We start from the raw sequence: 16,569 nt of genomic DNA, 5'->3' as shown, positions 1-16,569 counted from the left end.
CCAACTACGGTGAAGATTTTATTTAATCCTTGGATCGTGATCAAAATAAATGATTAAAATTATTACTCCTGTTCGAATCATAAATTATATATATTAGAACTATAAAGGATAGACAAAGGATCATAGGACAATATTGTATAATTATATTCTGTATTATGTATTATAATATTGTATAATATCGTATAATATAAAATAAGTAGTTTGCGTATAATTAATATTAATTTCAAAATGATTGTTATCAATATGTTTATAATGTAATTATAAATATTATAATTAAATTACAAGTTATGTTTCTTATACAAATATATTACAATTTAAACAACGTTTATTTACGATGTGATATCTAATCAAGAAGAAGCCTCTATGATTTTTCATTTTACGAATTATCAAATAAATAATATGCAATATGTTTTACGTTATCTTTTGCGTTTTCGATTCAAGGTTTAAGCATTCGATCCTCGCCACTATATCATTTGTGGATTTGAAAGATTCTTCCTTCGCGGAAGAGTGTTTCAAAGATTTGAGAATTTCTGTTGTATGATTTGTGATTTCGCGCCACGCAAAGGTGATATCCTCTTCGCGAGACAAACGACAACCTACCACAAATCGGACGATTATTTTATCGCGACACATTCCAGCTGTTACATAAATCTTTCTTTCGGCTGTTAATCGATCGATAAGCTCCTTGGTTAAACAATCGTCACCCTAAAATTAACCATGCTTTTCATTTTTCGATATCAAAATTATCGAATCAAATATTATTTCTCTTATTATTTATACAGATACCTTTATTTTGAAACAACATAAAGCCATAGATCTTTCGGTCATCATTTCAAATCTACAGTCATTTTTAACGTAATTTTCAAACATTTTAGCCAACTCAATTGTGTGTCGTATGTAATGTTGGATACCTTCGATCCCATAAATACGTAATACGAACCAAATTTTCAACGAACGAAATCGACGACCTAAAGATATCTGCCAATTCTAAAAAATAAAAATTAAAAAATTAAAACTCTTATTTAATCAGATATATGATAATGTTATAAGATATTTTTAAAATACGATAAGATATAGTATTCATATATTTTTTAATTAAACGTTTATTTAAAAAAATAAATATATATATATATACTCTGAAATCAGGTAATCCTGGTTTATTATGATTTAAATAAATCCTATCTACATTGAAAGCTTCGGTAAATTTTTTAGAATCCTTTACCCTAAAAAGATATAATATAAATTTTCAATAAATTTTTATTCGATTTTAATATTATTACATTCAATTGTATTATCATAAAACGAAAAAATATATGCACCATAACAATGAACAATCAAAGTTTATTAGCATCCATTTATGTGCATTAACATTAAAGGAATTGGCATATTCAATACCGGACATCAAGTATCGATACTCAGGGCAAATGAATGCAGAACCTATGAAAACAATAAAATTTACAATTTACAATCACTATTTTCATCAAAATAATATCAAAAAAAGAATCAAAATGGAATTATTATTACTATTATTAATAAAAAAAATATAATTATATTTTATTATTAGTTATAAATATTTAATATAAATATAAATGTATGCATAGTTTAAATTTATGATATTGAAGGAAAAAATTTTTTAAAAGAAATTCTGATATACAAAATTAATTAAAAAAATGATCGATGAAAATTGAAATTAAAATTACTGACCTGCATATGCAGCATCGATATGCAACCATATATTGTATTCTTCACAAATTGGTCCCAATTCTTCAAGATTATCAAAAGCACATGTACCAGTGGTACCCAATGTAGCTATTACGCAAAAAGGTATTAAACCTTTTTTCAAATCCTCTTTGATCGCTTTGAGTAATGTTTCACCTCGAAGAGCGTATTTCTCATCAGTAGCTAAAAATTTCATGATAACTGACGCGAGTTTACCACCTTTCTCTACCGAGGAATTCGATTGATCTGTAAGATAAAATTGAAAAAACAATTTAAAAACAAATAATTTATAATTCTTCGTTTACGTGCTCTTTATTTACGTAAGAAGACTAAGGAAATTACTATCAAGATTAAAATAGGGAATAATGATAGGATAAATACCAGAAGTATATGCAACCAATTTGGCTTTGATAAAACCTTCTTCCCATTCTGGATGCAGACTTTTTATATAGCGCACAGTTTGCTCTTTTGCTGCTATTAAACATAATAATGTGGTTTCACTTGCTGATCCCTAATTAAACAAAAATAAATAATTTTTAAAATTTATTTTCTTTTGTTATTACAATTATTTGATTTCCTTAATAATTAAAAAACAATTGAATATAGTGGCTCGTTGGTCTAGGGGTATGATTCTCGCTTAGGGTGCGAGAGGTCCCGGGTTCAAATCCCGGACGAGCCCAAATTTTTTTCATATATTAATTTTATTATAATATTATATCGTAAAATAATTGTATAATTAATTATCACACTTCCTCAAAAATAAATAAATATTTGTTTAGTATAATATTACTATTATTGTGGTATGAGAGATATTAAAAGATTTCAAAAATTTCTATAATTAAATATTCACAACTAATAATGAAATATAATTAAATATTAACATGGAAGAAAATAAAAGAATGTTTTTTTCTTTTCTACTAATTCTTCCTCAAATAAATTTGTAAAAAAAGCCAAAGAATTTTAAGGTTAAATACCTACAAATAAAATTTATGCTTGAAATAATCAACGAACCTCGACGAAAGTCGAGGTAATATAAAAAATTTATATATCGACTGATCCAATTGTTCCCCTCCACGGAAATCTTTAGTAAAAGGCGAAAGATTTATCCGAATTTTGAAGGGAAACCACAGTTGGAAATAGCTTACATAATGCTAAAATTTAAATCATACTAGTATCTTTTTCAAAAGCGAGAAAGTTGTCCCTCTAGTGGATACTTAAGGTATTAACTATAAGTAAAATATAGGTATAGGTATATATATGTAGGTATTAATTACAGAATCATCAAAATATAAACTTTGTTAAGTAATAATTTTTTATGCAATTCATGCAAAAATTTTTGCAATTCATATAAATTTTTTAAAATGTTTTAATATTTTAAAAAATGTTAAATTCTTTGTAATATTAGTAATAATATTATTTACCTCTATAACACCTCCTCCAAGACCTCCACTGCAATTTAAAAATTCATCTGGCAATCCTAATGATTTTCCAAGCCAATTCATTACAATTATTTCGAGTTCGGTAGACACTGGAGAAGATATCCATGATAATCCTATGCTACCAATGCTATTGCATAAAAGATCTCCTATAATGGCGGGATAAGAGTTTGCTGTTGGATAAAAAGCATAAAAATTGGGGGAATTCCAATGGGTTATCTGAAAATAGAAAAATTGAATTAGTAGAATAAAATTAGAATATTTAACTCTTTAATGCTACAAAAAAAAATTTATATATAATGAAATTATTTACTCCTGGTAAAATATATCGTTCCACATCTTTGAACACTTCTTGCCAACTTTCTGGCTTCTGCGGTGCTTCTTCCGGCAACAGTTTACTAAGATATCCTGGTTCGACATTCGGTAGAACATTAATCTTTCTCAAATTCTCCGTATAATTAGCGATAAAATCTATCATTGCTTTGCCAAAATCAATGAAATCTTTCGTTTCCATTATTGAAAATTACAATTTTTGGTTGTATTAATTATAATTATTTCTGTTAAATTAAAATGTTAAATCAATTAGAATAATGAAAGAAAAAATATTGAATCTATTTCATGCACAATAATTATATTTTAAGTAGATTTTAATTACTACCTATTATAATTTACCACTTTCTTTAAAAACTTAAAAACTCTTTAAAAATTAAAAGCATGATATATTTTTTATAATTAATATATTTTTATTTATATTTTTATTTAAACAAATATTATTTTTAATCCAAATATTTTCATTGATAAATCTGACAGTTTTTAATATTTAATATTCATTCATCAGCATATTGAACATTACTCCAGCAAATTGGGAAAAGAAGAATTAATTTATATGCGACATATTAATGTTATATATTTTTCTATTTCAATTTGATATACTTTTTGCACGAATTGAAATTCAATTTCAATCGAAATATAACACGTTATTATTTACAATAAAACCAAATATAGAAATAATTAAAAATACTATTTGTCTATAATTTTAATTTTTAAACAAAATAATTGATCAAAAAAAATAAATTAAAATTCACAAATTGAATTAATGAAACTGTAAAAAGTCACGAATAGCAAAAACATACCTTTTATTTTTGATATTATAACACAAATTAATGACACATTTTAAAGAAAATTCTTTCAATAAAATTTATTAATAAATCAATATTTCGCGAATCGTCGAATATTAATTGATAAATGGTCATATATTATTAACACGAAATTTTAGATTAAAATTGATTCCACTATGCACAGATATCGAGCCGAGAACGGTTCACGAAGAAATGAATTCGCTTGAATCGCGCTAAATAAAGTTAAGTGCCGACACATAGAAAACTTTCTCTTCTCTGCTTTCACCATAATTATACAAAAAATTAATCCACGTGACGTGGAAGAAACGGAAAAAATTCTATATCTCAAAAAGAATTTCGCAATCGAATCGAACATGCTTTGATCAAATTTTTTAATAATTCATAATTTAAAAAATTTTACTATTAAATGTTATGATAAGAGTTGAAATGATTATGAGTGATAATGAACAAATAATAATGTAATAATAATATAAAAAATTACATAATTGAAGTATAATTATATTAGATAATATAATTTATTGGAATTTCGAGTATTTGAGGAATAGATTGAATAATTGAAAATGATTATACATTGCGCAAACAAATTATTGTGATATATATGGATTTTTTAACTTTCACTATGAATTGTTAATATATGGATATATATATATATATATTTATTGAATAATTTTAATCTCAATTTCTAAAATATTGTTTTTTATTAAATTCTCTTTTTTCGAGATTATATAAGAGATAAAAATGTTTACATACCTTTCTTTCTTTGAATAAATAAAAATGGTTTAAAGAAATGTGAAGTACAAAAAAAATGTCCTTCAATTAATCCTGATATCCGGAAAACAATATATTCGAGGCGTTCATGCATAACGGCCTTCATTTATTTCAAAGAAGTATTACTTCTGATAATATTATTTATATTTATTATTTTTTATAATTTTTTATAATAATATGTTTGACAAATAGTATTTTATCTAGTTTTTCATTTTAACAAGTATTTAACTAATAATTTATGATATAATATAATATATTATAAATATATAAATTAAAACGAAAAGAAATTTGGAAAACAAACAATTAATAATGTTATAAATTTTCTATCTCGTATTTTTGATTAAATCACAAGATTTGTAATATTTTTGAATTGTAATATTTTTTTAATTTTATAAAACGAAAATACTGTTCAAAAATATCCTTATTTTGTATTATTTTTTTAATTAAATCAAAATTTCAGATATTTTATTCAGATTTTTTTAATGTTCAGAGTTTAAAATTATTAATAATTTATTAGTTATATATTATAATTTTTTTTAATATAGTTATATTAAAATATTACTAAATTATTTATAAAATTGTGATATTTATTACACACACACACATACACGCGCGCGCGCATATATACATATATTAATATCAATGAATAAATTCATAAACAAATAAATAAGTTAACAGAACTCATTTGAGTTCTATTAAATAAGTTAAATCGACTAATTAAGTAAAAACGAATATACTTACATGAAAATAAAGTATAACGAAATACACTCGGAATAATTTTTAGGAAAGTCAACTGTCATCTACGAGGGAATGAATTTTACTGTAATAATTGCGAAACTATTTCCTTTATATAGCTTTTCTAAACACCGTTACTCATTTACGGAATATAAAATAACTGCATATCTGTGTTTGTGACTTTGGTCACTTTAATGGCACGATTAGATAAGATTATTACTCGTTTATTTTATTTTTATTTATATTTTATTTATATTATATTGACTTATTGAAAATATATAAAGTGTTATAAATAAGTGTGTGAAATATCGAGTCTAGAAATTAAAATAAGCAAAAAAATTGGTATAAAAAGTATCACCATGGTTCATTTATTGAATTGAAGTTTTTGTTAAACAAAGAAAAATAGAAATAAAATAATCATTCTCTGTTATATCGTTATCGCATTTTGTTATTGTTGCATCTAACGTAAAATTAAATTGTTTTTTGATTTAAATAAGCCTCAATCAATTTTGTATACTAATTTTTATGTTTGTTTTGGTTTTTAGAATTTACGATTCCTCAATGTTTTATAAATATATTAAGATCTTGTAAAAATTTGTAGATAAAATATTCGACTGATATATTTGAAATTATAATCTAAAACTTTTCCGTATATTTTAATATACTTCGATAATCAATAATATATCGTTATAAAGATATTATTTAACTCAAGTGACAAAGTCAAATAATAACTTATTGAAAAATAATAATATTTTTCTATAAGTTATTCATTCATCATTTAAAGAGAAATAACATATTACTAATTATATAATTGATAAAATTTAAGATAAAAAATAACCAAGAAATTTATAAAAAGAAAAAAATAAATTCCATTGGGCTCGTCCGGGATTTGAACCCGGGACCTCTCGCACCCGAAGCGAGAATCATACCCCTAGACCAACGAGCCATCTTGAAAACTTTTTTTATGTTAACCATCACCAAGCTCATGATTAAATAAATAAAATCAAATTATTAACATGTTAAAATTAACATTCATAAATAATACTAATTCAAATTTCTATATAATTATTATGAACGTTATCATCTTAAATAATTTATATTATTTTAAATAGCTTCAAATTAAGTAGTTCTTAAAGTAGAGATAATACAAATTTGCAATATAATCAAATATAATATATGTTAAATATATATTTATTTTTGTACTTATACTATGGAAATAAGATGAAATAATCGACTAAAATACATATTTCGCTTGGTATATAAAATATATTATTAGTACTGATTGGAGAATTTTATTCCTACTAGTATATTACTTATTTTTCATGATTTTTCACGATATTTGCGGTGAAAGGACTGTTTTTCAATCTGGCTCGTTGGTCTAGGGGTATGATTCTCGCTTAGGGTGCGAGAGGTCCCGGGTTCAAATCCCGGACGAGCCCAATTTTTTTTCATTTTAAAATCGATTTTTAAATCATCTGTATCGCTATTAATGTTCTCCAATTGAGCTTCGAAGAAACAAAGTCCATAATAGATGATAAACCTCTGAAAATTATAATATGAATATTAAAATGCCTAATGTAAATATAGAATACATATAAAAAAATATTAAAATATTGATGGAATATGTAGTAATTTTATTTAGTAATTTTAAAATGTAGAAATAAAATTTTTTAATGATATTTTTGTGAAAATAGATAGAATAAGTAAAAAGAATTTTTATTAATTTCTAAGAAAATTCATTAATTTTTATTCAGAAATATTAGTTTTGACAAGTAAATTAAAGATTTAAAAAAAAATTATTTAAGTAATATGCCATTCCATCTTCTATTGGATAATTTCTTCTTACAGATTTTAAGATAAACGATTAATTCAAGATATTATAAAGAAATTGGAAAATTTGTTAACATAATTATATTTTTTATAAATTATTAATTTTAAAAATATATTTCATTTATATATTTCTTTCTTTAATGCATGTGTAATTCAATGTGTATTTCCTATTTTTAAATATTTTTTTTAAATATAATTCAAATGAAACAATAATAAATAAACAATTATTATTAATTATTAAAGAATTTGTAAAAGAGTATAGATATATAGTCTCCATTATAATAAAAAAATAAATTAAAAAAAAATAAAAATATAGTAATTATTAAGCAAGTGAATATGACATTACATGAATTAGAATTAAATTGGAATTATATTGTTCTATTTCTTAATATCGAAAATTATGCATATACATACAAATTGTCATAAACGCATGCGTATAGAAATTTTATGTAATAATAGCTTTTTTTTACGAATATCGAAAACTAAAATGAGCAGTATTTTTTACATATATAGAAAAAAATCGCTGAGGTGGCATTTTTTAATATAATTTTTCTCTTGCTAAATAATTCATTTAATATTTCTATTAAAAGAAATGTCATACACAGTTATTAATCATTAACAAAATTTATGAGCGATTTATTAATAGATCATAATTACATGTGTCAATATATTTTTTTGAATGAGAGATCTTTAACCTTAAAAGGATCGAAGTTCAAATAAAAGTTGCAATAAAATTAATATGCAATAAATAGAAAAAAGAAAGAAAAAAAGAATTATATCCAATTATCAATTTTTCCACGCGAAACTAAAAATCTCAATGATAATTTTTTTGAAATTTTTGAAATTAGAAAAATTTTTAAGTACTGAAAGCGCTTTCCCTGCCTTTGACCTTTCTAATTTTTCTAAAATAAAGAAATATATTATACTAATTCTTTTGTAAATTTACAATACTCGATAGAATCTAATCTTAGATCTTAAATAAATGTTTTCACTTAAAAACATGATTTACAATCATATTTAGATTTGTATGACATATATTAAATAGAAAATCATAAAATAAGAACACACTTCACACAGGGGGCGTAGCTCAGATGGTAGAGCGCTCGCTTAGCATGCGAGAGGTACCGGGATCGATACCCGGCGCCTCCAAAATTTGTGACAAAATATTTTTTGATATATACAATATTAAATTAAATTTTTTATTTTGTTTTATTCATTAAAAATATTATATATTTTATTTTCCAAAATTTATAATTTAAGGATTAAATTTCATCTATAATTCTAAATTAAAATTATTGGTTTATGATTGAATCTCTTTCTTATATATTTTTGAATCGTAGAATCTACATTTTTTAAACATCTAAGAAATATTTAACATTTTCTACGTAAATTCATTAATAGTTTAAATATATTTAAATTGTTAAATTTAATATGTATTGAAAAAATAAAAAAATTATTTTCATACAAAAAACATTTGATAATTTTTAAGAAAATATTCTATAATTTCTTGGCCAAAATAACTTTTGTATTGAAAATATTTTTTAGAAAAGTCTATGATATTAAAGAAACTTCGAGCACAAAGGCGCCGTGGCTTAGTTGGTTAAAGCGCCTGTCTAGTAAACAGGAGATCGAGGGTTCGAATCCCTCCGGAGCCTTAATAATTTGATCCTTAAAACCAAATTTAAGGATCAATATAATTTTTTTTCTACAAAAAATTTACTACTAATAGTAAATATAATAATTATTAAATACTTGATATTCGTTTCTATTTAAATGCGTATATTAAATGAAATTTTAGGACTTATAAAAATTACTTCAAATATATTTTATATAACAAAGAAGTACAAAGAATAATAATTTTATTTCGGATAATTAGTACACTTTACTATATTGATTTTTATAAGTAGAATTATTAAAAAATCCTCTAAAATATATATAAAACAGGTGATAAACGTAGAAAAACCTATGTTCAGAATATCGAAAGTACAGAAAGTACAAAATATTTATGCAAATTTTGTTTTCTTATTTCTTACGGCCCAACTTATGTCGGGCACACAAAAAATTAATTCAGACTCATCAATTGTTCCCCTCCACGGAAATCTTTAGTAAAAGGCGAAAGATTTATACGTGGTCTGAAGGGAAACCAGAGTACCGATCTAACTTCTTTCCATCCTTATGTACATCTATATATAGCTCTCTACTAGTGAGAATATAAGCCATCTAGTGGCCATTTTATACATCAACTGAATTTATAAAAGCATTTATATTAGAAAAAAATAAACAAGAATACAAAATATATATTATAAAATATATTAAATATATATTTTTAAAATGTATTATATAATTATAATATTATTTATATTTTAAAAATAAATTACTTGTGTAAATGTATATGTCAATTTATTGTTTGTAGGTAATATCAGGTAATTCTTTACATTCATCCATTGTAATAATGAACATTTACCAACAAATAATAGTGCCGAAAAACGAAATAGATATATCTTGTGAAATTTTATATCATATGTTCTGAAATATCGACTTCGAAAATCAATGCTTCTAATATCTTCTGATTCACTATGTTGTAATATTCTTAAGATATCGATTCTAATATTCTATAAAATGAATATTTTCGATATATAAAAAGAAGGAAAAATAAAAAATTTGACACGCCTGTTTAAATTATAATTGGCGAATAAACACCGATTTTATTTTTATTTTAATTAAATTTAATTACAGCTATTATATTCTAAAATTATAAAGAGTTAAATAAGTAAAAAAAGAATAAATTTAATTTTTTTCGAATAAATGAAATATCCGAAATAAAAATTTGTTCAATTATTTTTATTTTCATCTTAAAATTCACAATTATTAATTTATATATTATATATTACTTAATAAATCAATGATGATATAATAATATAAAAATATAATAATAAATATTATTATAAATAATAGTATATAATAATAAAAAGAAAAAAAAAATATATATATATATCTATTTTCGATACAAAAGCGAATATTATCATTTTTCCATAAAGAATCATCATTTGATTGGTCATTGTGTCAAATGGTGCCCATATTGAAATCTTTTTAGTTATGCACAAAAGAAAATTAAATCTTTATAATAAGTATATAAAATATATAAAATAAAAATGATTATATTAAAAGAATCCTATTCTAATAAAAATAATTCTATTCTAAACTTATGACATGATTTAACAATAACGATCAAATAGATTTTAAAAGAAAAGAAATAATTTAGTTATCAAAGAATAATAAATTATAATAATATATATAATATAATAGATTATTTAATATGTATATATTAGTAAAATAGTAATAGAAAAAAAAAATAAAAGAATAATTATTTAAATATTAATCTTATGTGATAAATAGGTTATGATATATACCTGATATGAATTGTTCCATATAATCATCACTCTTTCTACGATACAATGATGTTTCGTGGTCCGTGGCACGATTTCAACTGAATTATATTATATGGAAACGAAATATACGCGACAGAATAACAAATCATAATAAATCGAGCGAACGTCTTCATAAGAATTATTCTAAGAAATATTAGCAGCAATGAACATAACATAAATATAACGTAGAATATAATACGTAATAACGTAATACAGAATATATGTCGAAAGTATTTTTATATTTTCAAAGAGAAATATATAACAATATTCTATGTACATTTTTCATTAAAACGAATAAAGTATTATTAAGTTTTCATTAGATCAAAGTCGGCTAATATTTCCTAAAAATTATATTAAACAGCAAACGACAAATAACAGTACTATTGTATAATAAAAATCATAATCATAAAACAAATATATAAGAATCAAATTTATAATACAAACTGCCAGTCAAACAAACGATCGATGTAAAACGATAAAAAACTGTAAAAAAACTATTTGATTTTGATATAACAATATTTGATAAATAATTAAACAAACACATACAGATTATTTAAGACTAATTGTTTGCTAATTTAATAAATATAACAATATTAATAAAAATTCCATGCATTTACGCGATCCGTATCTGCGCAATACATATTACTACCATAATTTTTGCGAGCAAACTGACAACACACAGTGATTCGTCTAACTGTTGAGCTCTAACGGCTTTCTAATTGGCTGAAGCAACGAGTTAGTGAAATATTTTTTTACTAAATCACGCGAAAATTGAAATATTATTATTAAAATTCAAATAAAATAATGTAATAATTTTTATCAATATTTCATGAAAATTTGACGTATATAATTTTCTTTCAACAACATTTTATATTTATAAAAATTTAATGAAAATATAAAATTTTGGCAAATGATTTTGTAGAATATAATAATCAATATGTTTGCAATTTTTTATTTTTACTTGTAATACTTTTATGATATAAATCTTAAATTAATATTAAATATTGCATTATTTATTTTTATAAAAATCTTATTTTATTAATTTATTTATTTATTTATTTAATGATATACTCATTCATTTATATTCATTTATTTATTATATATTATAAAATACTTTTTTATTTATTTAAAATTATAAATTTTTACAATGATTGTTAATCAATATTAAATTTTTATTATAAAAATTATCATTTTATTTACTATTGTGTTTCAAATTTGTTGTTATTATATTTCAAAATTTTTATTTTTAAAGGGTATTCTTATACATTTAATTTTTTTTATATTTTTATATTTTATTTTTATAATTCAATTTTTATATATACTATATTCAATTTTTTATCCAATTATGAATAAACAAGAAACCAATTAGAGTAGTAGTATCATTTCAACCAATTAGAGAGCTGCTAAACGAACCACTGACGCATGGTGTCATTCTCGTCTCGAAAATCATCGTGACAGAACGTATCATAGTTTCAAGTTACGTGAACTCTCTACGCAGTAAGTAATTTTATTCCTATTCTATTACCAAATATTATATTTATTTAGTAATCCATTCAATATTATAATAACGAAATTAATTAACTTCGAATTTCTTTATTCTCTTTCCTTCGATTGTATCTTTGATTTTTGACGTTATCTGTAGCTTGTCGATCTATCAAACAAATTTCCTTAATTTATAATTCGATAATTGATCATGGCATAGAATATCATTCGACAATTGTCGATAATTGTCTTTAGACGTGTAATATTTTTTCTTGAGATGTGTGATTTATCTGTTACATAGTATTTCTTTCCATTATTAATTATATTTTTTTTAATTATATTAATTTATGGTTAATAGATTGTTATCGTTAATAGATTTATTCAATACATGTTATTACGTTTCTTATTATGATTGGAAATCTGACTAATTTATTCTTTTTTCTTTATTCATCATTTTAAGAGTAGGTTAGAATTATAAATAATCATATTATGTATTATCAAAATAAATTAATTATTGTTTTATATTCGATTAAATCTATATATTTTATACATTTATTTAAAAATTTATATTTTCTTTTGTTTAGATTATTAGCTGATTATTGGTGTAAGAAGGCGGGAAAAGTTCCAATATGGACGCCACAAAGAAGCTTGTTATTTTATGCGCGCGCGCAATACGATCGGTAGAATCAGTGTTTGTTTCGTTTTTTGCAAATTGTAATTTAGACGGCTGCATTTATTTATTTATTTATTTTATAAATATTCGTTTCCGTTACATATTAGAATCAGTGTTTTAAGAAAATAAAACTTCCCATGGATTACGGCAATATTGATAACAATGCAGATTATTCGCATCTAATAGTGAGTTGCATGCATTTTTATTTCTTTTTTAATCTTAAGAATTTAATATATTAATACCGAAAATGAAAAAAAAGATGTGCTATTTATATTTAAATTTATATTAAAGAGGTTATTATAATAGTTTTTGATAGGTTTTTGATAGTTTTTATATCTTTTTTTTCTCAGCATTCTATTCGTAGTATTAAATATTATAAATGATTAATTGATTATAATTTTGGTATTGATCATAATAAATTATAGAGGGCGTCAGAAACACTTTGATTTTTTGACGTCGGTATTTCAGAACACGTAACACTAAGTTCCATAAGATGTCACATCTGTTCTTGTAATCATCAAGTAATAGTAGGTCTTATCGATAATTCAGAAAACTGTGAATAGGTTATGTTATATTTGTAGTTTTCTTGTTTTGCATAAAAATAACGCATAAATTCTTTCTTATTTGTATTAAGTTAAAGTTTTTTTTTTAATCATATTTTGAAATTGTTAGTTATATGAATATAATTATTATAATAACACATGCAACGATGTGTTAAAAAATAAAAGATCGAAATTTTTCGTGGTTATATAAATAAAAAATGAAACATATTTCTATTTTGATATTGTAGAGAGATATTTTTTTCTTTCTTGTTCCAATTGCACAATGTTATTACAAAATAATATTTATTCTATATTATTCAGGTATTTTAAAAATCGAAATTTATAAAAAAAATTTCGTTATTATTAAATTTATTTTTAATATTAATTAAAAATATAGTTAGTGTTTCACGATACAAATAATATTTCTCTTAGCTCTTTCTTTATTTATCATTTTTCCATATTATTGAGATTTTATTCACATATATATTTCACATATTTATTTCACATATTGCTGTTTTGCGTTGAAAAATGTGCAGCAATAAACAAAATAAATTCGTGCAATATATTCCGCATACGAACGTATAAAATTAAGAAAATAAAAGATTTTTTTTTTTTACGGAATAACAAACATTTTCTTTTTTAAAAGAAACATATTTTTTATAAACAATTCTAAACTTTAAATTGAAAACAATACGTATTATCTATTAACACGAAGTTGAAACGTGTATTATTTTTATTCTGCACACGATTGTCTAAGTTTTTATATATATATACTGCCCACTAGAATATCGTAGATACAATCTATCAATTAGAAACTTCTTCTCCAAAGATTTTATTGTTCTTCAAAGAATAAAGTAAAGAACGAAATTATCATTATTCTCTCTCTCTACATACATAAATCGATTAAATGCAATCTTATTTAATCGTTCAATGATTACGATACGTTGAATTATCGAAAAACGTATCCTGTTGAAAAAAATTGAAAATTTTTTTTTCAAATTTCCTATTGTTCTCCGTATCTCTCGGACAAATCTGATCGGACACGATATCTTCCTTTTCCCCGTCCATGCCCGATCTGTTAAATCCCATCGATAACTCGCGGAACAGCCGTTGTCCAATGGACGTTGAGGATTAATGTTTGGACAGAGCGACAGGTTCGCGTGTCGCGCGTTGGAACGAGCGCGTGAAAAAGCGTGACGAACGGTGCGGAACGGTATGTGGTGCGGCCGCGTCTTGCAACAGGCAACGAGCCACGCATGCAGATGAACTCGCGGGTTACGTCGATACCCGAGCAGCAGGGGGTTGATTCCGTCGATTGAAAAAGAGACAGCCGATAACAGCGCGAAGGGTAGATGAAATGGAGGTTCGTTTACCCCTAGAAGAGTCACTCTGTCCTCATCGATCCTCATCCTCCGCCTTCTCCACGGGCGTCTCCTCTTTTACCCCCTGCTGTATACTCCCTCTCTCGCGCCACCATCCTCGTAGCGCCTCATTCTATTTCTACTTCCACCCCCTACAGTACGTATCTCCCCTACCCGACAGAATCCTATCCTCTCTGTCGCTCCTCTTCTCGCCACCACGTATATACACTCCCTCGTGGCTCTCTCCTCCGTCCCTCCGCCGTATCTTTGTTGCACTTGGCCCGGCACTCCCGTCAGCATCGCGAAGAAATTCACTTTCGCGAAAAAAAGAGCCCGCGAAAAATCGATGCTTGCCGCCCATTGGCCGTGTGGCCGGTGGATCGTGGCTGCATTGGCGTTCGCCGCCTCGCGGGCGTGGCTTAAAGATGAGCTCTCGCTATGTCATCGCTTATATTGATCCTATAGTCGGGCAACCCGGTGTGGAGAACACGGTGTGTGGCGTGGGTGCTCGCACACCGACTCGCCGTCGTCCACACGCGCGCACGGCCCACGCTCCGATCCGTGCACGCGCGGCCGAGCACACGTCCATCGTCCACCAGACGCGCGTTCCATTTCCGTTTCCACGCTCACCTGTCGGAGGAACGCCGTCAACCGGGCTCGAGTCGCGTTTCTACGCGTGGAACGCAACTCCAGGTGTCTAAAAACAGTCTAAATGGGGGAGGGGGGGCCATGCAAAAATGCCTCGACCTCGTGTGACGAGCATGGTATGCCGTCCTTCCTTTTTTTTTTCCCCCTCTATGGAAGAAACACGAGTGTTGCGCACCAACGAACGCAATTTGCTTACGAAGCCGGCGCGCTTTCAGTTTAACGCGCTTTCTCATCGATAGAATGTAATAAAAAAAAAGGAGGTCTTACTCTTTATGAGAATGGTTGAAAGTTATTGCTTTTAAATGGAGTGGTTGTGTGCGAAGATATAATTTAAATATACGTACATCTATCTACGCAAACGTATATTCAAAAAAACGTTAAAAACGAAGAATCGTTATGCCGATTAGGAAAATATCGTAATTCGATCATCTGTTACGGGACGTAATGCAAGAAGTAAACCTCGGATAAGACTTTCTGTCGATACTTGAATCTTTCATTCACTGTTGAATTATCGAATCGAAGGATTTCGAGGTCTATAGTTTCGAAGAATATATAGAGGGAAAGCTCGTGATTAATTTATCTACTAGGAAGTCTCTTCATTATGAACGGCATATATATTTGGGTTAATGGTGCCAGCTGGTTTGAAGCCAGGATAGTCTTCGAGGTGGATATGTGGTAAGACGTAAGTGTTCGAATCTTCGTACAACCGTTCTTTCCCATTTTGTACGACGAACATCTTCTTAAAAAATAAAAAAACATTTGTAAATTACGAAAAAGGAAAAAATTCGAAATAAAAATATACATGTAT

The 16,569-nt window shown here is 25.5% G+C and overlaps 1 protein-coding gene and 7 non-coding genes across 13 annotated transcripts; 4 read left to right on the top strand and 4 right to left on the bottom strand.

The window, feature by feature from the left end:
* Positions 1-136: 136 nt before the first annotated feature.
* Positions 137-11,696, bottom strand: LOC100868361 (aromatic-L-amino-acid decarboxylase). Of its 6 annotated transcripts, none has more exons than XM_003690076.4 (10): positions 11,500-11,696; positions 11,038-11,199; positions 3,469-3,712; positions 3,141-3,374; positions 2,101-2,230; positions 1,705-1,965; positions 1,320-1,437; positions 1,136-1,223; positions 787-987; positions 137-705 (listed from the first exon to the last, which is right to left on the bottom strand). In XM_003690076.4, the coding sequence occupies exons 3-10, from the start codon at positions 3,667-3,669 to the stop codon at positions 412-414; spliced, it is 1,527 nt and encodes a 508-aa protein (XP_003690124.1). In that variant the 5' UTR covers positions 3,670-3,712; positions 11,038-11,199; positions 11,500-11,696; the 3' UTR covers positions 137-411. The 6 variants fall into 6 exon arrangements, with proteins under 6 accessions (XP_003690124.1, XP_086763146.1, XP_086763143.1 ...); XM_086907020.1 differs by having other exon boundaries at positions 3,469-3,563; positions 11,038-11,114; positions 11,500-11,584; XM_086907017.1 differs by having other exon boundaries at positions 11,038-11,114; positions 11,500-11,532.
* On the top strand, positions 2,327-2,398 carry TRNAP-AGG (transfer RNA proline (anticodon AGG)). Its single transcript has one exon. It is a non-coding gene; the product is annotated as a tRNA-Pro (tRNA).
* On the bottom strand, positions 2,728-2,852 carry LOC116414719 (U5 spliceosomal RNA). The gene has a single exon (XR_004225287.2). It is a non-coding gene; the product is annotated as a U5 spliceosomal RNA (small nuclear RNA).
* Positions 6,672-6,743, bottom strand: TRNAP-CGG (transfer RNA proline (anticodon CGG)). Its single transcript has one exon. It is a non-coding gene; the product is annotated as a tRNA-Pro (tRNA).
* Positions 7,165-7,236, top strand: TRNAP-AGG (transfer RNA proline (anticodon AGG)). The gene has a single exon. It is a non-coding gene; the product is annotated as a tRNA-Pro (tRNA).
* On the top strand, positions 8,704-8,776 carry TRNAA-AGC (transfer RNA alanine (anticodon AGC)). The gene has a single exon. It is a non-coding gene; the product is annotated as a tRNA-Ala (tRNA).
* On the top strand, positions 9,209-9,282 carry TRNAT-AGU (transfer RNA threonine (anticodon AGU)). The gene has a single exon. It is a non-coding gene; the product is annotated as a tRNA-Thr (tRNA).
* Positions 9,661-9,779, bottom strand: LOC116414718 (U5 spliceosomal RNA). The gene has a single exon (XR_004225286.1). It is a non-coding gene; the product is annotated as a U5 spliceosomal RNA (small nuclear RNA).
* Positions 11,697-16,569: the final 4,873 nt, after the last annotated feature.

Source organism: Apis florea, unplaced genomic scaffold, assembly GCF_048593485.1.
Source record: "Apis florea isolate Af1SG1 unplaced genomic scaffold, ASM4859348v1 contig_24_pilon, whole genome shotgun sequence".
Taxonomy (NCBI): Eukaryota; Metazoa; Arthropoda; class Insecta; order Hymenoptera; family Apidae; genus Apis; species Apis florea.
This window is presented reverse-complemented; position numbering and strand designations above follow the sequence as displayed.

Coding starts and splice junctions, on each gene's coding strand:
- LOC100868361 (XM_003690076.4), bottom strand. CDS start 3,669: ATGGAAACGAAAGATTTCATTGATTTTGGCAAAGCAATGATAGATTTT. Junction 3,375..3,468: donor AACGATATATTTTACCAGGA/GTAAATAATTTC, acceptor TTCTATTTTCAG/ATAACCCATTGGAATTCCCC. Junction 1,224..1,319: donor TTTGATTGTTCATTGTTATG/GTGCATATATTT, acceptor ATATCTTTTTAG/GGTAAAGGATTCTAAAAAAT.